This window comes from Sminthopsis crassicaudata, chromosome 3, assembly GCF_048593235.1.
Source record: "Sminthopsis crassicaudata isolate SCR6 chromosome 3, ASM4859323v1, whole genome shotgun sequence".
NCBI lineage: Eukaryota > Metazoa > Chordata > Mammalia > Dasyuromorphia > Dasyuridae > Sminthopsis > Sminthopsis crassicaudata.
In genome coordinates, this window is record NC_133619.1 from 209,576,890 (window position 1) to 209,598,299 (window position 21,410).

The 21,410-nt window shown below is 33.7% G+C and overlaps 2 protein-coding genes across 6 annotated transcripts in view; one reads left to right on the top strand and one right to left on the bottom strand.

Annotated features, from left to right (window-relative positions):
* LOC141560979 (ADP-ribosylation factor-like protein 13B) overlaps window positions 1–21,410 on the bottom strand; it is a 103,159-nt gene that overhangs the window by 65,842 nt on the left and 15,907 nt on the right. The window lies entirely within an intron of this gene.
* On the top strand, window positions 7,566–8,108 carry STX19 (syntaxin 19; the record flags this gene model as incomplete). The annotated part of the gene is given in 5 exon segments (XM_074297400.1): window positions 7,566–7,621; window positions 7,623–7,850; window positions 7,852–7,925; window positions 7,928–8,019; window positions 8,022–8,108. Coding segments are annotated over 5 exon segments (537 nt in total), but the record flags the coding sequence as incomplete, so codon positions are not given.

Consider the following 21,410-nt stretch of genomic DNA (forward strand, 5'->3'; position numbering starts at 1 on the left):
AGCAAAATAATTCATTTAAAAACGAAATTGGGCATTTACAAAAAGAACTAAAAACTGTGAAAGAAGAAAATAACTCCTTAAAAGTCAGGATGGAACAAATAGAAATGAATGATTCACAGAGAACCCAAGAATCAGTCAAACAAAACAAAAAAAATGAGAAGCTGGAGAACAACGTCAAATACTTACTGGGAAAATCTATAGACCTGGAAAATAGATCTAGGAGAGATAATCTGCGGATTATTGGACTTCCAGAAAACTATGACCAAAAAAAGAGCCTAGATTCTATTTTACAGGAAATTATCAAAGAGAACTGTCCAGAGATAATAGAAACAGAAGGGAAAGTAGATGTGGAAAGAATTCATCGAACTCCTTCTGAAATAGACCCTAAAAAAAGAACACCACGGAATATTGTGGCTAAGCTGCAGAATTACCACACAAAGGAGAAAATCCTGCAAGCAGCTAGAAAAAAACAATTTAAATACCAAGGTGCCACAATAAGGGTCACCCAAGATCTGGCTGCCTCCACATTAAAAGATAGAAGGGCCTGGAACCTGATATTCCGTAAGGCAAAAGATCAAGGACTGCAACCAAGAATGAACTACCCAGCTAAGTTTAGCATCTTTTTCCATGGAAGAAGATGGTCATTCAATGAAACAGAGGAATTCTATATGTTTCTAAAAAAAAAACCAGACTTAAACAAAAAATTTGATCTACATCCACAAGACTGAAGAGAAACAGAAAAAGGTACACAGAACCCTTGAGAACTGTAACTTTGTTGTGGGTATATAAAAAATACTCAAGGATAATTTGATTTTACTGATATAAAAGAAAAAAAGGGGGGTGTGGTAAAGGGAAGGAGGTCGGTTCAGAAAAAGGGGAAGGAGTGATAAAAAGAGGGAAACTACATCCCAGGAAGAGACATAGAAAATACACCATATCTGAGGGAACTTAGTGAGGGGGAGAATCATTGTGTGAATCTTACTCTCATCAGAAGAGGCTCAAAGAGTAAATAATTAACATATTTGTTTTTCAGAGAATTTTCTCTCACCTCATTAAAAGGGGGGAGAGGAAAAGGGGAAAGGAAAAGGAGAATAAGTGAAGGGACTTGGAGGGAGGGGGGAGGGATCCTAAAAAAAAAAAAAAAAAAAAAAAAGAGGGAGGGTTGCGCGTCACAAGGGGGGTCTGTAAATTAAATATCGGGGAGGGGGATCAGGGGGGTCAAGGGAAAAAAGTATAATCTGGGGATAATACGATGGCAGGAAATACAGAATTAGTAATTTTAACTGTAAATGTAAATGGGATGAACGATCCCATCAAACGGAGACGGATAGCAGATTGGATCAAAAAGCAGAACCCTACAATATGTTGTCTACAGGAAACACACTTAAAGCAGGGAGATACATACAGAGTAAAGGTAAAAGGTTGGAACAGAGCTTATTATGCTTCAGGTAAAGCCAAAAAAGCAGGGGTAGCTATCCTTATCTCAGATCAAGCAAAAGCAGAAGTAGATCTCGTTAAAAAAGATAAGGAAGGAAACTATATCCTGCTGAAAGGTAGCATAAATAATGAAGCCATATCAATACTAAACATATATGCACCAAGTGGTATAGCATCTAACTTTCTAAAGGAAAAGTTAAGAGAACTGCAAGAAGAAATAGACAGTAAAACTATAATAGTGGGAGATCTCAACCTTGCACTCTCAGATTTAGACAAATCAAACCACAAAACAAACAAGAAAGAAATTAAAAAAGTAAATAGAACATTAGAAAAACTAGGTATGATAGACCTTTGGAGAAAACTGAATGGCAATAGGAAGGAATATACTTTCTTCTCAGCAGTTCATGGATCCTATACAAAAATTGACCATATATTAGGACATAAAGATCTCAAAATTAAATGTAGGAAGGCAGAAATAATAAATGCCTTCTTCTCAGATCACAATGCAATAAAAGCTACATTCAGTAAAAAGTTAGGGGTAAATAGACCAAAAAGTAATTGGAAACTGAATAATCTCATCTTAAAGAATGACTGGGTGAAAGAGCAAATTATAGAAACAATTAACAATTTCACCCAAGATAATGATAATGATGAGACATCATATCAAAATCTTTGGGATGCAGCTAAAGCAGTAATAAGGGGAAATTTTATATCTTTAGAGGCTTATTTGAAGAAAATTGAGAAAGAGAAGATTAACGAATTGGGCTTACAACTTAAAAGGCTAGAAAAAGACCAAATTATAAACCCCCAACCAAAAATTAAACTCGAAATACAAAAATTAAAAGGAGAAATCAATAAAATTGAAAGTAAAAAAACTATTGAATTAATAAATAAAACCAAAAGTTGGTTTTATGAAAAAGCCAATAAAATAGATAAACCTTTGGTAAATTTGATCAAAAAAAAGAAAGAGGAAAATCAAATTGATAGTCTTACAAATGAAAAGGGGGATCTTTCCACCAATGAAGAGGAAATTAGAGAAATAATAAGGAGTTACTTTGCCCAACTTTATGCCAATAAATTTGATAACTTAAGTGAAATGGATGACTTTCTCCAAAAATATAGGCTCCCTAGATTAACAGAGGAGGAGATAAATTGCTTAAATAGTCCCATTTCAGAAAAAGAAATAGAACAAGCTATTAATCAACTCCCCAGGAAAAAATCCCCAGGGCCAGATGGATTCACATGTGAATTCTACCAAACATTTAAAGAACAATTAGCCCCAATGTTATATAAATTATTTGAAAAAATAGGGGATGAAGGAGTCCTACCAAACTCCTTTTATGACACAGACATGGTACTGATACCTAAACCTGGTAGATCGAAAACTGAGAAAGAAAATTATAGACCAATCTCCTTAATGAATATTGATGCTAAAATCTTAAATAAGATATTAGCAAAAAGACTTCAGAAAATCATCTCCAAGATAATACACTATGATCAAGTAGGATTTATTCCAGGAATGCAGGGCTGGTTTAATATTAGGAAAACTATTAATATAATTGACCATATTAATAATCAAATTAATAAGAACCATATGATCATCTCAATAGATGCAGAAAAAGCATTTGACAAAATCCAACATCCATTCCTACTAAAAACTCTTGAGAGTATAGGAATAAATGGATTATTCCTTAGAATAATCAGGAGTATATATTTAAGACCGTCAGTAAGCATAATATGCAATAGAAATAAACTGCAACCTTTCCCTGTAAGATCAGGAGTGAAACAAGGTTGCCCACTATCACCATTACTATTCAATATAGTACTAGAAACGCTAGCCTCGGCAATAAGAGCCGAGAAAGAGATTCAAGGAATTAGAGTAGGAAATGAGGAAATCAAACTATCACTTTTTGCAGATGACATGATGGTATACTTAGAGAACCCCAAAGACTCTGCTAAAAAGCTACTAGAAATAATTCAAAATTTCAGCAAAGTGGCAGGATACAAAATAAATCCACATAAATCCTCGGCATTTTTATATATCACTAACAAAATGCAACAGCAAGAGATACAAAGAGAAATTCCATTCCAAACAAATGTTGAGAGTATAAAATATTTGGGAATCCATCTACCAAAGAAAAGTCAGGAATTATATGAGAAAAATTACAAAACACTTGCCACAAAAATAAAATCAGATTTAAATAATTGGAAAGACATTCAGTGCTCTTGGATAGGCCGAGCGAATATAATAAAGATGACAATACTCCCCAAACTAATCTATTTATTTAGTGCTATACCAATCAGACTCCCAAGAAACTATTTTAATGACCTAGAAAAAATAACAACAAAATTCATATGGAAGAATAAAAGGTCAAGAATTGCAAGGGAACTAATGAAAAAAAACTCAGAGGAAGGTGGTCTAAGTGTACCTGATCTAAAGCTATATTATATAGCAGCAGTCACCAAAACCATTTGGTATTGGCTAAGAAATAGACCGGTAGATCAGTGGAACAGATTAGATACAAAGGACAAAAAAGGGTACATCTACAGCAATCTAATCTTTGACAAACCCACAGATTCCAACATTAGGGATAAAAATTCATTATTCGGAAAAAACTGTTGGGAAAACTGGAAATTAGTATGGCAGAAATTAGATATGGATCCACACTTAACACCATATACCAAGATAAGATCAAAATGGGTCCATGATTTAGGCATAAAGAGGGAGATAATAAATAGATTGGAGGAACAGAGGATAATCTACCTCTCAGACTTGTGGAGGAGGAAGGAATTTATGACCAGAGGAGAACTAGAGATCATTATTGATCACAAAATAGAAGATTTTGATTACATCAAACTAAAAAGTTTCTGTACAAATAATACTAATGCAAACAAGATTAGAAGGGAAATAACAAATTGGGAAAATATTTTTAAAAACAAAGGTTCTGACAAAGGTCTCATTTCCAAAATATATAGAGAACTGACCCAAATTTATAAGAAACCGAACCATTCTCCAATTGATAAATGGTCAAAGGATATGAACAGACAATTCTCAGAGGAAGAAATTGAAACTATATCCACTCACATGAAAGAGTGTTCCAAATCACTACTGATCAGAGAAATGCAAATTAAGACCACTCTGAGATACCACTACACACCTGTCAGATTGGCTAAGATGACAGGAACAAATAATGACAAATGTTGGAGGGGATGTGGGGAAACTGGGACACTGATACATTGCTGGTGGAGTTGTGAAAGAATCCAGCCATTCTGGAGAGCAATCTGGAATTATGCCCAAAAGGTTATCAAATTGTGCATACCCTTTGACCCAGCAGCGCTACTACTGGGATTATATCCCAAAGAAATACTAAAGAGCGGAAAGAGACATATATGTGCCAAAATGTTTGTGGCAGCTCTTTTTGTTGTAGCTAGAAACTGGAGGATGAATGGATGTCCATCAGTTGGAGAATGGTTGGGTAAATTGTGGTATATGAAGGTTATGGAATATTATTGCTCTGTAAGAAATGACCAGCAGGAGGAATACAGAGAGGGTTGGAGAGACTTAAATCAACTGATGCTGAGTGAAATGAGCAGAACCAGAAGATCACTGTACACTTCAACAACAATGCTGTATGAGGATGTATTCTGATGGAAGTGGAAATCTTCAACATAAAGAAGATCCAACTCACTTCCAGTTGATCAATGATGGACAGAGGTAGCTGCACCCAGAGAAGAAACACTGGGAGGGGAATGAAAATTGTTAGCACTAATATCTGTCTGCCCAGGTTGCATGTACCTTCGGATTCTAATGTTTATTGTGCAACAAGAAAGTGATATTCGCACACATGTATTGTACCTAGACTGTGTTGTAACACATGTAAAATGTATGGTATTGCCTGTCGTCGGTGGGAGGGAATAGAGGGAGGGGGGGTAAATTGGAAAAATGAATACAAGGGATAATATTATAAAATATATATATATATATATATAATAAAAAATATAATAAAAAAAAAAAAAAAAAAAGAATAAAAAGATCAATAAATTTTTTTAAAGTTGCTTTTTCCTACATATCCAAGGAGTATGGTCCATTTGTGGTAACTTATTTCTGCTAAAGGAAAAAAAAATAAAAATTCATGTTATTTTGAAAAAAAAAAAAAAAAAAAAAAAAAAAAACATTACTAAATCTCTCATATTATATTTATTTTAGATCCTCTATCATTCTGTTATTTATCTTCTCTTCGTCAAAGTTTCTTAAAATGTGAAATCTAAATGTCAATATAACACTACAGATTTAGTATGTTTGATGTAGAGACAAAAGTAAGACTATTTATCCTCTTTTATCCACTGTACTTTTTATTAGTACACTCAAAAAAAAAGAGAGTACTGTTTTCATTTGTGGGAATGGAAGTATCACACCTGTTATGATCCTATCATTCTACCCTTATTCTTTACATGAAAATGTACTTTTTGAACCTGTTAGAACTTAACAATGATTCCAATTAAAATTTCATAACAGTAGTATCATCATTCCAACGTTCTAGTCAATTGAGGTTTTTTTTTTTTAAGTGAATTAACTATCTTTCCCATTTTTGTGTTGTCTATTAATATGGTAAGCATAGCTTCTCATTCTTCATCAATTACTGTTCAATATTTTGAAGAACACAGACTAATCCTACAACTTCTATTATCATTAGAGGCATCCTTCAGATTTATATGGATTCATTAATACTCTTTGGTTTAAACTGTTTAAAATGCCAAAATATTCTGTAACAGTTCACATTTCTCCATATTATCCACCAAATTATTAAGTACACACTTAATAAAATAAATATAACTATGTATACAAAAGAATTATAGTGCTTTGAGTTTTTCAGAAGTAGATTACATAAAATCAAGGGCATTTATTACAAAGATTCTCATCTCACCCAGATAACATGTACAAAACAACAATGGAAAGAAAATCTTTAAAACACATTAAATTCCAAAATAACAAAATAACCAAAAGGTAAACTCCAACTGTATATTTCCAGTGTGTGAGAAGAATATATATTACAAAAAGTTTTACCTATGGAATTGGTTTTATGCTGAAATAAGTTCAGAGATCATTTTGCATGTTAAAAAAATTGTTGATTTGTACATCAACCAATTTAACTTAAAGCCACAGCTTTATCATAAAGCAAATTTAGGATTTGAAATTCGTACTGAAAGTGAAGTGCCCAGGTGAGAGATAAACAGGGCAGCCAAAATAATGAAGTCTTAAGAGCATTTATTACTGGCCAGTACTGATCCCCCAACATCAAGACTGGAAGGGTCAGTAATCAGTGGCCTCTGGGCCATATATTTACAGAAAGAAGAGAGAGAGACATCAAAATGTTTCTTCATACATTTGTCATAATAAAGGAATTTCTAAAGAGGAGGCAAAAAGTTATCATTCTAAGGGGGTCATTCCCAGACAGCAATAAGCAGTATTTCTTTAAGCTTATCAGGTTGTCAAGGTCTCAGGTTTGTCAGGACAGCACATCTGGGTTAAAAACTAATAATAAACTTATAACTACAAAGATTCAAAATTATGTTTCTCATGGTACCATTTGGGTGCTTTTCCACTTCAAAAGTTTACGTTTTCTTACATATCATCTTGCAAGAAAATGCATCCATCTGATAGTATATTAACTGAAGAGTAATAATTATTTGGACAGCTATAATTATTTTACTTATTTCTACTACTTAATCTATTATTTTCATGAAGAAAAGAAAGCACCATATAGTTTCTTAATCTAAGTTTTATTTGTCCATGTTTTCAAAAAGAAAATGAGTCCTGAATTTTCCTGACACTTCCATTTTTTCCCCCAGAGCTTTCACTAGGGAATGTAAACTTCATATGTAATGAGGCAGGAAAATATAAACACAACAAAAACCAAAATAAATCAAACCTAAGATCTCCATGGATGACTGTAATAGTGCCTAATAAAAATAAATCATTTGTGTTCCTTAGAAGGAAAAAATATGAAAGATTGATTTCTCAAGAACTCAAACAGAACAAAATAATTTGAGATCTCTAAAGTCAAAAAGCTACTACAGAGATTGAAAACTCTGAATTTTCATGAAAACATGAATTTTCACTCTATCTTTATGAAAGAGAACCTATAGCTAAAAGATATCTACATGATATCCAAAGGCTTCAGGAGACTTAATAGTTTAGCAGATGGTGTTCAAAAATTTGGTCAGCAGTAAAAAATATTGGTAGCTTCCATGAGAAGATTCAGTCTTAAGAAGGAATCTAGTCATATAAAGGAAATAAAAACATAAGCAGTGCATATTAACAAGAACTTAAATGATTTATTAAAAGAAATAAAAAGTCAGAAACTCAAATCTTAAGAGCCTGCCATATTCTGACAATTCTAAGATATTATGTTTGTATAATGACACAACAGCAACAAAGCAAGAAAAATGCAAGAAATTCATTTTTCATCGGCTGAAAGTTGCTGAAAAGATGTGCCTAGAGAAGTGAATGATATGCTTCAACAAGGGAAAAGGGAAGTTTTTAATAAAAACTTGCTCACAGAAATTAATATCACTAAAGTGATATTTCACTATCTGAAATTGAAAAAAGACACAACTTTAATAATTTGGAGAACCAGATAAAAGATTTAAAAAGCCAGAGGAGGGGATAGCTGAGTTGGCCAGTAAATTTTAAGCTCTCCCGATTTCCCCCACAAAATGTGTGCCTCAAGACAGATACCTCAAAAATCTAGACAATAAGGAGTAAAACAGAGGTCCACCAGATACAACCCAAGAAGATATGAAGAAACCCTGGGACCTAGATTAATCTATGTGAAGTGCAAACAACCTCAGGGTTCTCTAGAAACAGCAAGTGGAGTCCCCTGGGCCTGGAGTTTAAGCAGGAACCAGAGAGACTTTCACCTCCCCGGGGCACCTTGTGGAACTGGAGTCTGATTCTGGGAAAACTGAGAGAAGCTCTGTTGATTAGGACCACCAGGCCTAGGTGTGCTGTGGGATATAGTTCTGAGTTCAAGAAAGAACCAGCACACCCATGAGGGCCGAGGAAATGGGGCAAGGGCACTGCTGGCTTTTCAGGCATTTGCTGGAGGGTGGAGCTCTTGGTTTAGGGTTCCTGGTCAGAGGGAGAGCTCTTACACTAACACTATTTCTTAAAAAACACACACACACACACACACACACACACACACACACACACACACACTCACACACACAAATGGAATCAGCAAAGAAGAAGAAACCTACCATAGAAACATACTGTGGGAACAGGGAAAACAGGGGTCCATCTGCAAAGGAGGAGACTGAAGTAAAAAAAAGCTTCTACCTCAAAGAGTAACATGACATGGCTGCCCATTTCAAAAAAGAATTTAAAAATCAAATGAGAGAAAAAATAATAGAAAAATAAAAATCATCCAAGAAAAGTAAGATTATGAAAAAAAATTAACCAACTAGAAAAGGAGATACAAAATCTCAAAGATGAAAATAACTATTTGAAAATTAAAATTGGACAAGAAGAAGCCAGTGAAGCTAGGAGAGACCAAAAATAACAAAATATTCTAAAGAATGAAAAAAATAGAACAAATGAAAAACAGAAGAATAACAACAGATCTATAAAACAGATCAAGAAAAGAAAATATAAGAATAACTGGACTGCTTGAAAGCTGTGATTTAAAAAAGAACTTTGATACAATAATGCAAGAAATTTAATCTAAGAAAATTGTTCTGAAATGATAGAACATGAGGGGAAAGTAAAAATAGAAAAAATTCACTGATCATCATCTCAACAAGATCCTTTGTAGAAAACACATAAGAACATTATTGCCAAATTTTGAAACCCCCAGATCAAAGAGAAAATTTTGCAAGAAACAAGAAAAAAACATTTCAAACACACTGGAACTACAATCAGAATTATAGGGGACTTTTCAGCTGCCACAGTAAAAGACCACAGGTCCTGGAATCAGTTACTGACAATCAAAAGAACTAGCAAAAAATATAATATCCAACAAAATTTTCTATAATATTGAACAAGAAAAAATGGAAATTCAATGACCTTTCAGAATTTCAGGATTTTCTATTAACCAAACCTCAACTTAATAGAAAATTTAACATAACAGCCAATATCAAAGATTAACTTCAAGGAACTCAACATAGATAAATTGTTTATTTACTTTTTCCCCCCATGGGAAATGTATAGCATATGTTTAAGACTGACATCAATAATTCAGTAGGCTCAAAAGAAAGATTGGGGCAGAGGTAAGGTAAAAATAGTAATTATGTCATACAAGGAAGTACAGAGGAAGAATAGACAGACACAAAGGCATTAGAGGGGAGAGGTGGGCTTGTATTTCTGAAAACCTACACAAACAGGGAATGGGTTAAATAGGCAACACTTTACATGTACTATGAAGGGTATAACACCCTCAAAAATCTATAAAAAAACAAGGGAGAAGGAATGGGTGGACAGGGAAGCAAAGGATGTGGGAAGGAGACAAGGGAGGATCCATGGATGGGGGGAGATTGTGTAATAATAAAGAAGTTAGAAAGAGAATTAAGACAAAGGGATAGGAAAGATATGTGTGTGTCTGTGTGGGGGAGATTTGTGTATGTATGTATATGTATGTATCTATATACGTATATATTTCTTACCTATATAGCCTGCTTGGGGATGGTGAGACAGATTAAAGGTGGAAAAATAACAAAGTAAAAAAGATGTGCTTCTGAGAAAAGAACAATTTACAAATAAGATGGACATTCATGAATATAATTTTTTACATATATATATGTGTGTGTGTGTGTGTGTGTGTGTGTGTGTGTGTGTGTGTGTGTGTATACACACACACACATGCTTTCTTGACCGGTATTTGTTATTACATATTTTGAGTCCTTCCTGATTTTCTGCTGAAAATATGACAATGTTCTCCTTTGTTTTGTTTCATTTTATTTTGTATTCCTTTTCGGTTTTTCTTTTTTCTTATTCTGTTTCTTTAAATAAATTTTGGGGGGAAAATTAAAGAGACCTTTTTATATGGATATCAATTTTAATAGAGGAGCAAGGAAAAAGCATAATCAATATTAAAAAGGCAATAAATGATACTCAGGAGAATTGTGAGAAAAAAAAAGAGGAATTCAGACTAGTTATTAAGTACAAAAAAAGGAATCCTTTCAAGATTTTGTATTGTTGGTGCTGTTCATGTTGCATTTAACAAAATAAGAATCATTTTCAGAATTTTCTGACTACTATACAAATTGAGGTATCCCATATTTAAGTGACTTCACTCTTTTTCATTATATGGGATGCATAATAGTTTCACATTTAAGTCTGGTTAAGTATTATAAAAATTCAGAATATGTCTGGTATTTACGAGAATGAACTTGATAATCTAAAGCTCCCAGAAAATTTCATCTTGGGGAAGAAAGAAATAATAAAAAACAAGAACTTTTTAGGTCACAGAAATTTTCAGAATACTCTTATGATGAGAAAAAATGTAAACTTAATAGTTTAGAAAAATTTCAAATTCTGATTTAACTTTCTTTCAATATTATTATAATAATTCCAATGCTCATTTAAACAAAGATACCAGAAGATTCAGGTACATTTAAAATGAAAGAATCTTTCTTGTAATTTATTGCATTTCTTTCCATATTAACTCACTATTACTCTATGTTCTCTTAAGTCAGGAATCATGTTTATTATAACTTTTATAATTCCCAAAGCAGCACATGTGTAACACTTGGCATACTACAGTCTCCCAAAATATGTTAAATAAATAACTGTTTCTTATGCTTCCAAAAATGTAGTTAGAGATAAGAACCGCATTAAATAAAATAGTTTGAGATGAGATCTCAAAGAGCAGAGTACTATAGGATACTTTAAGTTCAGGATCCTCGGTTCACTCCAGTGTAATCAGATCCTAGGAAATAAACTCATGATCCTCAGACACACAAGATTGATTTGTATCATGAAGTTTATTTATTAATGATTAATTGTACTTTGAATGAAATACTGATATAAAAAATAGAAGACTAGCTTAAAAATATTATCTCCCTAGGACACTTCCAAGTGTCTTCCTGAAGGGTAAGGACATTCAAAAAAGTTTTTTGGTAAAAAAGAAATTGGAATGAAAAGAGTTAGATGCTTCTAATGTATATTTTCTTCAAGTTATAATACCTTAATAAATTACTTTTCTCTAGGCATTTCTTTCTTAAAGTATCCTTACTCCTCAATACAATACCAAAGATGTGAGAAATACTCTGACATTTTCTAACTCTCCAATATTCCTTGAGTTTGTTTAAACCAGTTACAGGGCATATTATTCAGTTGTTTGTGGACCATATTTTCCATGGGGTTTTCTTGGTAAAAGAGTGGTTGGAGTGGTTTACTAAAAGTTCTATCCTTAGTAGGTTAGGACAAAAAGATATTAAGTAACTCAGGTTCCCATAGCTATTTAATCTAGATTTGAACTCAGGCTTTTCTGACTCTAGGCAAAAACTTATCTACTGAATTATCTAGTTACTTTTTATAAGATATCTTTCCACCAAATTTTAAGACACTACTCTCTTTCCTAATTTCTCTACTTTTGCATAATTTCCATGCCTAGTTACCCAATTCCTAGTTATTTTATTCTACTTATGACTAATTATCCAATTAGAAAAAAAACTAGGCATTTTACATTTATTTGTTTGATAGTATCACCATCACTGTGTGGGACAGCACCTATATAAATGACAAATCAAAACTGGGCAATTTTGATATTTGTTATAGTCTTGATCGACTATTTTTCAGGGAAAATAAATTAATGGACTTTGGATTTCAATTATCTTCACTATTTCAATGACAGTTTATAATTAAACAACTTCTATACATGTGAAAGCTCCTTTAGGAAGTATCAAAGTGTAAACCACTGAAACCAAACTAGATTTTCTTTACCCTTGTAGTAAAATATTAGAGATATATAAATCTATACTACAAATGTAAAACTATTCAACAAAATAGCTCTAAGAAACATCACAACCACTTTTTAAGTTATAATGCATCTTTGCACGGCAAATGTTTAGTTTTAAAGTTGAACATTACAATACTTGCTAACTATATACAATATATGCCTTTGCTTATATAATTGACTGAGTTTATTAAAATGGCGAAAGGCATCCATTTAATTTCATATTTTCACATCTGGATTTTCAATTAAGATAATCAAGTTTGGGGGTTTTTTTAGGCACTAAATAACAACTGACATGTATAATAACGAAAATAAATTTTTCACTTAAACTTTATGATCAACAATAAAAATTTTATGAAACATGTTAATATTCAAGAAAAAACTAAAAAGTACTTTAAAAATGTTTTCTTATAAAATTACTTTCTTATAGTTTATAAAAATATTTTAAGGGACTTCCGGCCAAGATGGTGGCGTGGAGGCAGACAGCTGCTTGAGCTCCTCATTTTCTCTCAGCCTCAGACTTAATGCTTGACCCAGAAAGAAATCCACAAATAATCATCAAGAGAAGACATCCTTGAAAGTTGCCAGAAAAGGTCTGTCTGCTCGGGGGAGGGCCAATCAGACTGGGTGCAGACTGAGGGCAGGCAAGCCAGAGCGGGGCAGGCAAGCCCAGAGCGGGGCAGGCAAGCCAGAGCAAGACAGGCAGCTCACCCAGCTCAGACCAGAGGGGGAGGGGTACGATCTCTGCTGTTTCTGCAAAAAGACTTTTTCCCCAGTGTGGATACTCCGTCTTGGCAGCAAGCTAGGAGCAGCGGAGAGGGTGTAAACACCGGAGGTGAAGATTAAAACCCCAGAAAGCCAGAGTCTCTCAGAACCCGGCCACCCCCAACCCCCACCTGGACTGACTCAGTGAGTTCTCAGAGCCTCAGAGCGCAGACTCAGTACAGTCATTGCTGTTCTGTTAGTGGCTCTCTGCTGCCCTACCTCCAGTCTGTAGAGGAAGCCCATTAATACCATCCAGCCCCATCCCCCAAAAACAGACCTATTGTTTCTCTTGTCAATTTGTTTTCTTCGATTCCTACTCTGACAAAATGAACAAAAAATTCAAAAGGGCTCTAACCATTGACAGCTTCTGTGTGGAGAGAGAGCAGACTTCAAACACTGAGGAGACTAAAAACAGACTGTCCCCAAAGGAATCCCCTAAGGGGGATATGAGCTGCTCCTCAATACAAAAGAATCTCATAGAGGAAATCAAAAAGGCTCTCACAAGAGAGCTGGAAGAGAAATGGGAAAAGGAAAGGGAAGCTTGGCAAGAGAACCTGGAGAAGTCATCCTATGCATTCAAAGACAGAGTGGATAAAGAAATCAAATCATTGAGAAACAAGATTAGTGAGCTGGAAAAGGTAAACAACTCCAAGGAAAACAGGATTAGTAAGCTGGAAAAAGAAAACAGCTCTCTAAAAAATAAAATGGATAAAATGGAAAAAAATTCCATAGAAGATAAAAACTCAATTGGACAATTACAAAGAGATATAAAAAAAGTGAGTGAAGAAAATACATCATTGAAAATTAGACTGGAACAAGTAGAAATGAATGACTCAAGGAGAAACCAAAAGGTAGTCAAGCAAAACCAGAGAAATGAAACAATTGAAAAGAATGTCAAGTACCTTACTAGAAAGACAACAGACCTGGAAAACAGATCCAGGAGAGACAATTTGAGAATAATCGGACTCCCTGAAAAATGTGAGGAAAAAAAGCACGGACACTATTTTTGAGGAAATTATCAAAGAGAACTGCCCAGACGTTCTGAAAACAGAGGGTAAAATAGACATTGAAAAAATTCATCGATCACCTACTGAAAGGGACCCTAAAATCAAAACGCCAAGAAATATAGTGGCCAAGTTCAAGAACCATCAGACAAAGGAAAAGATATTGGAAGCTGCTAGAAAAAAGCAATTCAGATATGGAGGATCCACAATAAGGATAACCCAGGATCTAGCAGCATCCACATTAAAAGAACGCAGGGCCTGGAACATGATATTCTGAAAGGCTAAGGAACTTGGTATGCAGCCAAGAATAACTTACCCAGCAACAATGAGCATCGTTTTCCAGGGAAGAAGATGGACATTTAACGAAATAAATGAATTCCATCTATTTTTGATGAAAAAACCAAACCTACATAAAAGGTTTGATCTTCAAATACAGAACTCAAGAGATTTCTAAAAAGGTAAAAAGAAATCTTGAGAACTATACTTCTGCCAAAAAAATATGTAAAGAACATATGTACAATTTGTCTTACAAACTAGAGGTGGAAAGGAAATTATATCATAAAAAAGTGTAAAGTGGTGGTACTACATCTCATGAAGAGGCAAAGCTAACCTATTGTATCTGAGAGAAAGAAAGGAGGGAGATGAACATAGTGTGTATCAATACACATATTCGATTTATGGTGAAACTTCTTCCACTTCATTGAAAAGTGAAAGGGAAGGAGTAAACTAAGGAGAAGGGAATACAGAAATTTGGAGGAAAAGGGGTAAAATAAGGGGAGGAACTTTAAGGTGGGGGAGGGATCCTAAAAAGGGAGGGCTGTTCACAAGTTTAATACTGGTTAGGGGGGTAAGAGGGAAGGAAAGGGGAAAAGAATAAGCAGGGGTTAATAGGATGGCAAGCAATATAGAATTTAGTCCTTCTAACCATAAATGTGAATGGGGCAAACTGCCTCAAAAAGAGGAAGCAGTTAGCAGACTGGATTAAAAGTCAGAACCCTACTATATGTTGTTTACAGGAAACACACCTGAAACAGGGTGAGACATTCAAACTAAAAGTAAAAGGGTGGAGCAGAATCTATAATGCTTCAGGCAAAACCAAAAAAGCAGGGGTAGCCATCCTCATCTCAGATCAAGCTAAAACAAAAATTGATCTAATTAAAAGAGATAAGGAAGGGCATTATATCCTGCTAAAGGGCAGCATAAATAATGAAACAGTATCAATATTAAACATATATGTACCAAGTGGTGCAACATCTAAATTCTTAAAAGAGAAATTAAGAGAGCTGCAAGAGGAAATAGATAGCAAAACTATAATAGTGGGAGATCTCAACCTTGCACTCTCAGAATTAGATAAATCAAACCACAAAATAAATAAGAAAGAAGTCAAAGAGGTAAATAGAATACTAGAAAAGTTTGATATGACAGATCTTTGGCGAAAGCTAAATGGAGACAGAAAGGAGTATACTTTCTTCTCAGCAGTTCATGGAACCTATCCAAAAATTGATCATATACTAGGGCATAGAAACCTCAAAATCAAATGCAGTAAGGCAGAAATAGTAAATGCATCCTTTTCAGACCATAATGCAATCAAAATTACATTTAATAAAAAGCCAGGGGAAAATAGACCAAAAAATAATTGGAAACTAAATAATTTTATACTAAAGAATCATAGAAATAATTAATAACTTCACCCAAGAGAATGACAATAATGAGACATCATAACAAAATGTGTGGGATACAGCCAAAGCAGTAATAAGGGGAAGTTTTATATCTCTACAGGCCTACTTGCATAAAATAGAGAAAGAGAGGGCCAACGAATTGGGCTTACAACTAAAATTGCTAGAAAAGGAACAAATTAAAACCCCCCAGACAAACACAAAACTTGAAATTCAAAAAATAAAAGGTGAGATTAATAAAATTGAAAGTAAAAAAACTACTGAATTAATTAATAAAACTAAGAGTTGGTTCTATGAAAAAACCAACAAAATAGACAAACCCTTAGTAAACCTGATTAAAAAAAGGAAAGAGAAAAAGCAAATTGTTAGTCTTGGAAATGAAAAGGGTGAACTCACCACTAATGAAGAGGAAATTAGAACGATAGTTAAGAGCTACTTTGCTCAACTTTATGCCGATAAATTCGATAACTTAAATGAAATGGAAGAATACCTTCAAAAATATAGCTTGCCCAGATTAACAGAGGAAGAAGTAAGTAGTCTAAATAGTCCCATCTCAGAAAAAGAAATAGATCAAGCTATTAACCAACTTCCTAAGAAAAAGTCCCCAGGACCAGATGGATTTACATGTGAATTCTACCAAACATTTAAAGAACAACTAACTCCAATGCTATGTAAACTGTTTGAAAAAATAGGGATTGAAGGAGTCCTACCAAATTCCTTCTATGACACAGACATGGTACTGATACCTAAACCAGGTAGATCAAAACTGAGAAAGAAAACTATAGACCAATTTCCTTAATGAATATTGATGCTAAAATCTTAAATAAGATATTAGCAAATAGACTTCAGAAAATCATCCCCAGGATAATACACTATGACCAAGTGGGATTTATACCAGGAATGCAGGGCTGGTTTAATATTAGGAAAACTATTAGTATAATTGACCATATTAATAATCAAATTAATAAAAACCATATGATCCTCTCAATAGATGCAGAAAAAGCATTTGATAAAATACAACATCCATTCCTACTAAAAACGCTTGAGAGTATAGGAATAAATGGAGTATTCCTTAAAATAATAAGGAGCATATATTTAAAACCTTCAGTAAACATCATATGTAATGGCGATAAACTAGAACCTTTCCCTATAAGATCAGGAGTGAAACAAGGTTGCCCACTATCATCATTACTATTCAATATTGTATTAGAAACTCTAGCCTCGGCAATAAGAGCTGAGAAAGAGATTCAAGGAATTAGAGTAGGAAATGAAGAAATCAAATTGTCACTTTTCGCAGATGACATGATGGTATACTTAGAGAACCCCAAAGACTCTGCTAAAAAGCTATTAGAAATAATTCAGAATTTTAGCAAAGTCGCAGGATACAAAATAAATCCACATAAATCCTCAGCATTTTTATACATTACCAACACAATCCAACAGCAAGAGATACAAAGAGAAATTCCATTCAAAATAACGGTCGATAGTATAAAATATTTGGGAATATATCTACCAAGGAGAGTCAGGAATTATATGAGAAAAATTACAAAACACTTGTCACAAAAATAAAGTCAGATTTAAATATTTGGAAAGACATTCAGTGCTCTTGGATAGGCCGAGCGAATATAATTAAGATGACAATACTCCCTAAACTAATCTATTTATTTAGTGCTATACCAATCAGACTTCCAAGAAACTATTTTAATAACCTAGAAAAAATAACAACAGAATTCATATGGAACAACAAAAGGTCGAGAATTTCAAGGGAAGTAATTAAAAAAAAAATTAAGTGAAGGTGGTCTATCGGTACCTGATCTAGAACTGTATTATAAAGCAACAGTCACCAAAACCATTTGGTATTGGCTAAGAAATAGACTAGTTGATCAGTGGCATAGGTTACATTCACAGGGCAAGATAGTGAATAAAAATAGCAATCTAGTGTTTGACAAACCCAAAGATCCCAACTTTTGGGATAAGAATTCATTATTTGACAAAAACTGCTGGGAAAACTGGAAATTAGTATGGCAGAAACTAGGCATGGACCCACATTTAACACCACATACTAAAATTAGATCAAAATGGGTCCAAGATTTAGGTATAAAGAACGAAATCATAAATAAATTGGAGGAACAGGGGATGGTTTATCTCTCAGACTTGTGGAGGAGGAAGGAGTTTGTGTCCAAGGGAGAACTAGAGACCATTATTGATCACAAAATAGAAAATTTTGATTACACCAAATTAAAAAGTTTCTGTACAAACAAAACTAATGCAAACAAGATTAGAAGGGAAGTAACAAATTGGGAAAACATTTTTACAGTTAAAGGTTCTGATAAAGGCCTCATCTCCAAAATATACAGAGAATTGACTTTAATTTATAAGAAATCAAGCCATTCTCCAATTGATAAATGGTCAAAGGATATGAACAGACAATTTTCAGATGATGAAATTAAAACTATTACCACTCATATGAAAGAGTGTTCCAAATCACTATTGATCAGAGAAATGCAAATTAAGACAACTCTGAGATATCATTACACACCTGTCAGATTGGCTAAGATGACAGGAACAAATAATGATGAATGTTGGAGGGGATGTGGGAAAACTGGGACACTGATGCATTGTTGGTGGAGTTGTGAAAGAACCCAACCATTCTGGAGAGCAATCTGGAATTATGCCCAAAAAGTTATCAAAATGTGCATACCCTTTGACCCAGCCATACTACTACTGGGCTTATATCCCAAGGAAATACTAAAGAAGGGAAAGGGACCTGTATGTGCCAGAATGTTTGTGGCAGCCCTTTTCATAGTGGCTAGAAGCTGGAAGATGAATGGATGTCCATCAATTGGAGAATGGTTGGGTAAATTATGGTATATGAATGTTATGGAATATTATTGTTCTGTAAGAAATGACCAGCAGGATGAATACAGAGAGGCTTGGAGAGACTTACATCAACTGATGCTGAGTGAAACGAGCAGAACCAGAAGATCATTATACACTTCAACAATGATACTGTATGAGGATGTATTCTGAAGGAAGTGGATATCTTCATCATAGAGAAGAGCTAATCCAGTTCCAATTGATTAATGATGGACAGAATCAGCTACATCCAGACAAGGAACAGTGGGAAATGAGTGTAAACTGTTACTTTTACCTTCTGAATCCAATTCTTCCTGTGCAACAAGAAATTTGGTTCTACACACATATATTGTATCTAGAATATATTGTAATATATTTAACATGTATGGGACTGCCTGCCATCTGGGGGAGGAGGTTGGGGGAGGAAGGGAAAAAATCTGAACAGAAGTAAGTGCAAGGGATAATGTTATAAAAAATTACCCATGCATATGTACTGTCAAAAAAAAGTTATAATTATAAAATAAAATAAAAATTAAATTAAAAAAATATTTTAAGACATACGATTTCAGTGAGTATTAAATGCACATAAATTAAGATGTATAAAAAGAAAGCCAATGATTCTTTTTCCCACCATTATAAAAGAATTGAAGAAAAGACTGCAGAAATCATCCAATCCAAGCTGGCCAAGAAATTTCTAAAAATCACTAACAAGTGTTCATCTAGCTTCCACTAGAATACTTCTAGTAAAGGAAAATCTGTCAACTATTAAATAGATCTAAATGATTTAATTTGGTGAAATATTCCTACAATTTAAGTTTTTAAAATCACAATTTAAAAGATTTAACTATATAGACATATTATTTTTAACAGAGGAAAAAGAGAGGGAAAGGAAGGGAGAGACAGAGAACACTAAGTATTATTCTAATAAATCATGGCATTAACATGAAATGGCTGAGTATCTAAAAACTAAATCATAGAAATAAAATATCTGGAAGGTGCTTTCCAATTTGGTCTTCAAGCATGAACTTGGTATCTTACCTAGCTAACTAAGTTTGGAGAGACACGTCACAAGAATATTGATTACTAAAATCAACACAACAGAATTTTATAATTATGTAACATTCCCAAGTACTGAGTATCACTGGGAAATATAGTAGTCAATAATAGCAATTTTCCTACAAGAAAACTAGCACCCTCTAAGCACTATAAGAAACACATTAATGTAAATATTTATGGAAATATTTTCTAATGAGAAAGCACACTATACACTCCCCTTTCTTAAAAAGAAAATAGTGAAATAATATAATCTTTTCATGTTATGTCATAAGTACCACCATAAATATTGATTATGCAATGCCATATGACTCTGAGGTTCTAATTAGTTACTATAAAATACTGAGGTTGAATATTCCCAAATTTGTGAGCTTTCTCTAGTTTGTGTTATTTATTGTCATCTTTTTATTATTTTTATTTAGCTGACAGGAATTTCCCCTTTCAATTTGTCTTTTCTCATTTGCTATTGGTTAGGGGTCAGATAAAAGACTTATTAACCATCAAGCTTTATAAGAAACTATATAAAATGCAAGTGAATATTATCTGAGAAAGGACTTGAGGGATTCTTCCAAAAGCCAAGGACTTGCGATGGAATTTGGGAACTTAGCACCATTAACATGAATTATCTTATGAACTTCTCAGTTTATATTCTGTTTTGTTATGTTCTAATATGTGAAGTTATCTGATGAATGGTCAGCAGATAAGTTAAATTATGACTGAATTTCTAATGGAAGGCTGCTTCAGAATACTGGAGATGGCAAATGTTTTCCTGATTTTTGAAAATTAAAAAATGTCACTTTCACAAACTCTACATTATTGGATTGAAGATTACCAGGTGCCCATGAAGAACTGAGCTGCTAATTACTGGTAGTATATTTAAAGTTGAGTTTAAGTGTCTGCATGAGAAGTTATTAAAAAATTCATTCATGGAGGAGGTCAAAGTAGAAAACCTTGAAAGACCTCTTCTAACCCCAAGATTCTAAGATTCCTGGAAATTAATCTCTTATGAACTTCAATAGAGTTATAGCCCAGAAGGCACAGATTGGTCTTTTTTTCTGTAGCCCTTATGTCCATAGGATAGATTAAAAACAACTGTAGCAGCAACATAGGATTTCTGAACTTATTTTTAAAAAAAAAACCACTCTAATAACTATAATTCAATATCTAATCTTATGTAGTTTTTAAAATGTTTTTTAAATCACTACTATGAAAAGAACACTAGTTTGTCAAAAGACTCAATGATATAAAAATTACTAAGATTCACCATTTTTAAGATTATTTCTCTTGTGTGTCATCTAATGGGATTAATGCTATTGGTTAAAATTGTTAGAATTCTCAGAGTAATTGTTTAGCATTTTTGCAAAATTATTCATATCATTTACATGTAATGTTCTCTCTAAAAGGTTTCCTTCGGGTCTCTGGGAGCAGCCTTCCTTTCAGTTCAGTAATCACTACGAATGCATCCAGGGGTTAGTCCAAATCCTTTATTGTCTCTTTCAAAGTCTTGTCTCCTTTCCTGGGGCCCGGTTAACTTTCTTATGGTCCAGATCCTATATTACCTCTTTCCTGGAGATAATATTAAATTAATTTATGGAGCTTTCTGGGAAGCTTTCTGGAGAGCTTTCAGTCTGGCCTTAGGCTTAGTGGGGGAAGTGCAGAAA